Source organism: Anopheles cruzii, chromosome 2, assembly GCF_943734635.1.
Source record: "Anopheles cruzii chromosome 2, idAnoCruzAS_RS32_06, whole genome shotgun sequence".
NCBI classification, from domain to species: Eukaryota; Metazoa; Arthropoda; class Insecta; order Diptera; family Culicidae; genus Anopheles; species Anopheles cruzii.
Genome location: NC_069144.1, coordinates 58,109,770 through 58,117,095, shown reverse-complemented (window position 1 = coordinate 58,117,095; position 7,326 = coordinate 58,109,770). Strand labels below are relative to the sequence as shown.

General features: G+C 50.8%; 1 protein-coding gene across 1 annotated transcript; it reads right to left on the bottom strand.

The window, feature by feature from the left end:
* Window positions 1–4,818: 4,818 nt before the first annotated feature.
* On the bottom strand, window positions 4,819–7,224 carry LOC128267090 (ATP-dependent RNA helicase DDX54). Its single transcript, XM_053003880.1, has one exon. It carries the CDS (start codon window positions 7,222–7,224, stop codon window positions 4,819–4,821), a length of 2,406 nt encoding a protein of 801 aa, XP_052859840.1.
* Between the last annotated feature and the right edge of the window lie 102 nt (window positions 7,225–7,326).

Here is a 7,326-nt window from a genome sequence, read left to right as displayed (position 1 = left end):
CGTCTCCGTATTATCACTGGCGAGAGAGCAAAAGCGATGAGTAGATTGTCTGACAGCGTATCTTTCCGGTGAAGTGGCCACTGCACGGCAAACCGGTCCATGAATGGTCGCAGCATCTGGAACAGACTTTCGGAGATGCAGTGACCCCACGCACCCCAGTCGGGAATGAACGGGTTTAAACCATTTAAACCAAAACTCATTACTTACATTCGTTTCTTGCTCACTCGGCGGACTTATTTCGCAACGCGATGGAGAAACACCCGGTTTCCTTACGACGCCGGATAGGACCTGCTCCGGGTGTTATAATAGGAAACCGGGGCTCGCGTTTAAACAAAGCGGCCATCCGTCGGCACCCGGCGTTCCTGTGCCGCGGCGCGAGTTTCGGGTTCCCAATTGGCCAATGCAATCGGAAAACTGAAACCCCATCCCCCACCAATGGGTAGAAAATTGGAAAATATGATATTTAGTATCTTCAAAGCCGTGCGTGGGAGCGACAAAGGCGAGAAGAAAATGGAGAACCGATGGATCTCTGGCACTGGCAAAACCGCAACCAGGAAACGGGTTGCGCACCCCGCGGGTTGTTTGCGTAACACGCGCGTGCAGTATGTGCGCTGGTGGCGTCGGGACGGATCACATTGCGCATCCCTTCGCACACACATGCGCTGGCGTAACAACTGGCTGGGGCCAATTGGGGATCGGGATCTGTGCAACTGGTTACGATGAGAAATGGTCTTAGTTTTCAGGCCGTTTCGTTTGACTTCAAATTTCAATGGATCCCCCTAAAGTGGAATAGTTTCATCAGTGTTTTGGATAGCAACACTCACCTTTCTGACAGGAAGTATTTTGACAGGTTCGACCGGTGTTGATTGAAAACAATCGCAGTAAGCTGCCTACTAGTGGTGTCTTGATCGTTCGATAATATCCTTACAAACTTTGCACACACGCACAAACACTTTAATCAACTTCTTCACATCTATCCGTACGCTTGCCTTCGTACGTTTACATTAAAACTAAATTTCACTGTTACCATTAACTAACCTCTATTTGATGAGATTACGGTTTTCAATTATATCACTTCCGGTTAAGATTTGGCTAAGATGGGAATAAAGAAAAATCACACAATGATGGAGGATGAAGGATCACTAGATTAACTAATCGGTTTCAGTGAATCGCGAGAATACCCCACACAGTATTTTGCACTTCACAAAACAATTTCACTTGAATACACAGCGGCGATATCGCTTATTTGCATATCGCTCCAAATGTTGACATTTTTCACACATTTCTTTGTTTTCATAGCATCTTCTCTTATTTTACTCTTAGTTACAGAAGAACGGTATTTCTGAATGCGGGCTTCCTCTTCATCTGGCCCTTCCTTCGATCGGTTCGAATATTCATTATCATTTTTACTGCTTCAACAAAAACACACGGGCGAGCCCGAAAACCGCTTCCCGAAGCACACTTGGATTTGTTGCATTTTTTGTTCTCTCACTCGACCGCTCTCTCTCGCTCTCTCTCTCTCTCTCTCCGGGAGTTTCTCCAGCCCTTCTTTTTACGGCCAACATCTGGCGATGTGTGTGTATGATGCGCGAGTGTGTGAACACAATCCGCACCCAAACTCGTGGGCAACGCACACACACCGCTACACTTTGGACCTCACTCGTCGCGGGGAAACAAGAGAGAGATCACGAAGTGCGTTCGAGAGACGCACACACACAATGACAGCAAACTACACAAAAATACACACATACACAGCACCGCAGTTAGTTTGAGTCGCAAGGGAAGCGCCGTTTTCTTGCATTTCTTCTTCTCGAATTTGCTTCGATTTTACACACCATGCACAAACAATCAATCCTTTACCCATTTGATGCTACTCGAAACGGAACAACAACGACGCGTGGTTGCTGTGTGTGTGGCTTTTTAAGCATCGCTTACTTTGACTACACACACCGCCCAAGCGAAGGCAAGACCTTGCACAATGCGCACACTACGAAAGCATTCTCAGCGAACACAACACGCTGAACCTGTTTTGTGCAGGCCAAGGATTTGTGGGCTCTGGGGTTGGGAGTTTTTCCAACGCTCGCACCGCTCTTTCACAGGATGTGTTTTTCGCACCAACAATTGCTCGACCTTTGTACCCGTGTGTGCTGGGCCATTGGCCGCCTCGATGAAGGTTTCTCTATACTTCAGTTGGGGGTGTCGAATAAAATCTGGGCACATACGGCACGGATTCCGCCTCTGTGAGTGAAAGCAAACTCGAAAATAGAAACCACGCACTCTTGGATTGATAACGCAAAACAAAACCAGCGCACACCAGAATAAAAAACACTCTTCAAACATTAAATCTGCAATCTGTCAAAAGAAACTCAGCGCGCGGCCACACCACACACATGCACAAAGCCCAAACTGCACACGCTTCGCACACTACGCCACGGAAAAGGCGTGGAATTTGTCAAGGAAATGTTGCTTTGCGATCGAAAACTTGCGTCGCTTTCCTCTGCCACCAAGTGCACTCACGAAACAATGGATTGGATGGTTAATGTTTCACACACTAAACACAACGTTGGCTGCGTGCTACACACACGGAAAGCGGGTTTGTTGGTTTACTTTTGCGAGCGACGAACGAGCATCCTCGTCGGAGGAGCGAAAAAGGGTTCTTCGATTTGTTGGATGGGAAATTATTTATCTCTCACACACAGTGGAAATTTCAGTTAACGTCCCCAAAATATTACCAAATAAGCAATAAGAAACAAGAGACGAACGAACGCACAACCGCACGAATTGAATATTTGACATTTTCTGAAAAAAACATTTGTCTGTATTGACTAACTAGCTTTTGGTACCTCTGATTTTGCGTTCCCAGCCTCTTTCGAAAAATTCGAATTCGAATTTCGAAATTCGAAGTCAAACATTTTCTTTCGTTTTTCTTTTCACGGAAGCGTTTTACGAGTCGAAACGCTTAGACCTGGGTGCGCCAGACAAACGCTTCGCGTCATGCTTTGCGGTGCTTTAAAATTTGCCCATCCGGACTGATTTGGGAATGCTCACCGATCTTCTTCAAAACTCTTTGGATACTGTACTACTGTCTACTGTGGCACCCTCATGCTTGCCACAGAGGAACGAACTGCTTTGTTGTCACAGAAAACATGCCCATTCCGTTCTTTGATTGGTCTCAGCCGTCGGTCGGTTTGGGACCGGCGTACCATGTGGGTTCTATTCTTGTAATGATTGAATTACACTCATTACATTACCTCGCAAACGGGCCCACGGCGCACTCTACATCTCGTTGCCCCCGGGGACATTTTCAACCGTCGTAGCCCGTATCGCGTTCGCATTATGTCTACAATTACGGTATTCGATTGATTGACTCCTTGCGAGCTCCCGGTACACACTTCCAGGCACGTCCGATGGTTTTTAGCACCCCATTTGCCGAGGACAAGCGAGGACCCCTTGTTTTAGGGTGCGGCACACACGCGCCCTAACGCGTGGTTCGCGACATACGAGACACAGTTTTTTAAAACAAGGGGAGATGTAAAAAAAATTCGAAAAAGAAAACAAATGCGCTACGCCATATTAACCCGAAATCGGGAAGCCATTCTGGAGTGCCGCAACCGCAACGATTACTGCACGATTTGTGTAGTGTCCAAGGTTAACACGCAATTTGCTTGGTCGGGAACCACCTTGATCTACATTTCATTCATAGCGGACAACCGTCCCTTATTAAACATCCCTGCGACAGGACTGGAATGTAGGCCGAATAAGGTCTCGCAAGCCAACTGCCCTGCCACCGGCCACCGGCCGTCCGTCATTAGGATTCGGGCATGATTGTCGCGCACAAAAGAGACAGGTAATTAATGTTTATCATCATCACCGCGACCGCGAGCTTCCCACCGGAAATTGGTTATCGTTCTTCGCTTTTTACGTTCCGTCGATGAGTCCGAGGGACAAAAACGGAAAAAGTGTGTGAAACACGGAAAGGACGCATCACGATAACGCCCTTCCCGAAGCTCTGATAAGACGTTTCTTTTGGCTTTGCCGGATATCCGTACGGTTTGTCGCTCCGGTTTTTTGTCTTTTCTTGTCTCTCCCCCAGGCGTTCTTAATCCGGTCATAAATCAGGGATGGAAGCCTTCAAAAAAGGACGTCCTTTTACCTGCTGACTTGCCGGTACCAGATTTTCGTGTGCCGTGTGTCCTTCCGTTAATGGACTTTTGCTACGCTGTTGGCATTTTGTTCAAAGTATGTTTTCATGCCTTTTAATGTTGCCTTAGAGGATAGGAATGGATAGAGTACCGTGGTGGAACCGACACCGGATGTTCAACCAAACATCCTGTGTAACGTTTTCTGATTTTACCGATGGACAGTTTATCACCGGATGGGTGGTGTTTCTCGCCAGTACCGGTCCAAGGCCGTTCGAGCGTCCGGCTACCGTGATAAAACAGCACACTTCTTATCACTTTCGTCTCGATCGCTCGGCAAACCCTTTAAGCGGTCACTATGGAAACACAACTTCAGCTGGCGAACTGTCAAATTTGAACCAACGAGTGCCAGACACAATTAAAACGATCAACAGCCATAAATAATACTAAATTTAGTTCGATTATTCTGCCAAATATTGCACAGTTTCTGAAGACCTTTACGGCAATTAGTCTCTTGATGAGGTCACATCTCTCCTCCAGAGTGGGGCTCTTCAACCACAGTCACCACAGAATGCCTACTTAGTCGGCTTAAGTAAGCAAATGCCTTTAAATCGTACACCGTTAACAGGACAAAATAGACATTTATTAGTTCCGCACAAAAAAGGGCCCCGCTCTCGCTCTACTTTTTGCCTTTCGACTTCCTGCGCGCCATCGCCCGCTTTTTGCGCTGAACGTTCCGCAAACGAGCGGCCTTCTCGCGGGCCACTTTCGTTTCCTTCTCGAGCCGCTTCTTCGCAATCTGCTCCGGCGTCTTCAGGTCCGTGTCGCGCAGCTTGCGCAGTTCCGCCTTGGCATTGTGGCGGCCCCAGTGCGTGTGTGGATACTGCTTCTGCAGCATCGATTGGCCAGCCCCCTGTTCGCCGTCGCTGTCCGAGTCGTGCTGTTGCGCCTGGGCCAATCGCTCGTCCACCTTCGTGCGCTCCTTCCACTTGTCGTACCGTCCCGTTTTGTATGATGCCGCAATCCACACACCGTGCTCGGTTCGTATCTTGCCCGCCTTCGGGTTCTTCACGTTGACCATCTTCTTCTTCTTGCGGTCCCACTTCTGCAGCTGCCGGTGCATTCGCTGCCCTTCGGCCGTATCACCGACCACGCTCAGTTCGGCCGAGTTGGCTTGCCGGGAAAAGTTGTCGATCGCGTACCCGTCCTCCTCGATCGCATCCTTCGGCTGGTAGGCGATAAAGTGTTCCTCATCACGCCGCGAACCTACCGCCGTGGCCGTGGCCGCGGTCGCCTTCATCCGGCTTCGCTTTGCACTTCCTCCACCACTCGTCCCCGGTTCGTTTTCGGTCAGCTCCTGTTCCGTCAGCCTTCGTTTGTGCTTCTCGATCTTCTGCCCATCTTTCTGGCGCTTCTCCGTCATCGCGACCAGTTCCCGGGCATTCGATCGCGGATTAAGCTCGAAGATCGTCGTACTGGGTCGATAGTTTTTCATGCGCGACAAGAAATCGTTACGAAATGCGTCCGCTTCGGTGGAGGTAGCCGGATTAGGCCGCGGTACTGTAGCGGGCTGCTCCTTGGCAGCCTTCTTTACTTTCTTTCCCTTTTTTCCCTTGCCCTCCACCGTGGGGAGATCGCGTTCGAAGTCATCCAGCACCGCCAGTTGGTCGAGTTTGAACTCTTTGGCCCGCTTGTTCGAGCTGGCCGATGCTGCCGGTCGGGTGGCAATGTACTGTTTGTACGCGTTGTTGCTCACCCGGTACGCGGTCGCGACGTCGATGTGCCGCACGTACTCCTGCACCAGTTGGTGCTCGGTCTCGAGTATCTCGGGTGGTGGAATGCCGATCGTCGATCGATTCGTAACGTCCAGTGGCCGATTGAGAAACATGTGCAGATCGATCATGTGCGCGATGTCATCGTTGGAGAAGATCGAATAGGCGGTTCCACTGCGGCCGGCACGAGCACACCGACCCACGCGATGAATAAATAGCTTCGGTTTGCCGGGAAAGTGTACATTGACCACGTAGTCGAGCGTCGGAATGTCGAGACCGCGGGCAGCAATGTCCGTCACGACGAGCACGTTCACTTTGTGCATCGTAAATTTGGCCGTATTGATCTTCCGTGCCGACGCGTCCAAGCTGGAGTAAACGTGACTGTTGGCGATACCGGCCTTCGTAAGCATCATCGAAATCAGCTCCACGTGGTGCTGGGTACCGGCGAATATGACCGTTTGGGCCGTGGCTGGAATCGTCTCTCGGAGCAGCACCAACAGCGCCGCGTAACGCTCGGCCGGTCGACAGTACACGTACTTGAGGTCAAGAGTTTCCGGGATCTTCGATTCGACGTCCAAACGCACCAGCACCGGCTGCAGCAGGCCGGCCGTAGCAAAATCGACCATCAGCTTCGGGAGCGTCGCACTAAACAGGACCATTTGGCGCGACTCCGGCAACCGTTGCAGGGTTTCGGTGAGCTGCTCGCCGAAGCCCATTTCGAACAGGCGATCCGCTTCGTCCAGCACACAGTACTCCACCGAGTGTAGCTTCAGGTCCATCTCGACGCACAGATGCAGAAAGCGTCCCGGTGTGGCCACAATGATGTCCGGCAGGGTGTGAACCGCCGCAAACTGTGCGTCCATCGAGTCACCGCCGAGAACGAGGATCGTTTTCAGATCCATAAACCGTCCCAGCTGTTTGATGAATTTAAACGTCTGGATGGCCAGCTCGCGGGTGGGCGAAAGGATCAGTGCCCTGGCACCGCCGCCTGCTTTTGCTACCCGGTGGCGTAGCTTCTCGAACAGGGGTATCAGAAAGCATCCCGTTTTTCCGGAACCCGTCTTCGCCATGGCAACCACATCGCGGCCGTCCATGATGAGCGGAATCGTCTTGCGCTGGATCGGTGTCGGCACTTTGTAGCCCAGCTTGAGGATGCTCTTCAGCATCGGAGCACTAAGGCCCATCGCCTGGAATCCGCCGGACTTTTTCTTGCTCTTCTTGCCTTGCCCCTCATCCGCATCGTCGTCGTAGTCCACCTCGGCCGTGTGCAACGAAAAGCCCGGCACCTCGTTCAACAGCTCCATCGCACTCATTCTACGCAGCTCCGACAACGACGGGTGCCCGTCGGAAAACCAATGTCGTCAATCGAGGACGAAAAATAAATCGAACACAAATTCACTGACCGGCCGCACTTA

What these genes read in the sequence shown, in the direction of transcription:
- LOC128267090 (XM_053003880.1), bottom strand. Translation starts at nt 7,224, where the DNA reads ATGAGTGCGATGGAGCTGTTGAACGAGGTGCCGGGCTTTTCGTTGCAC.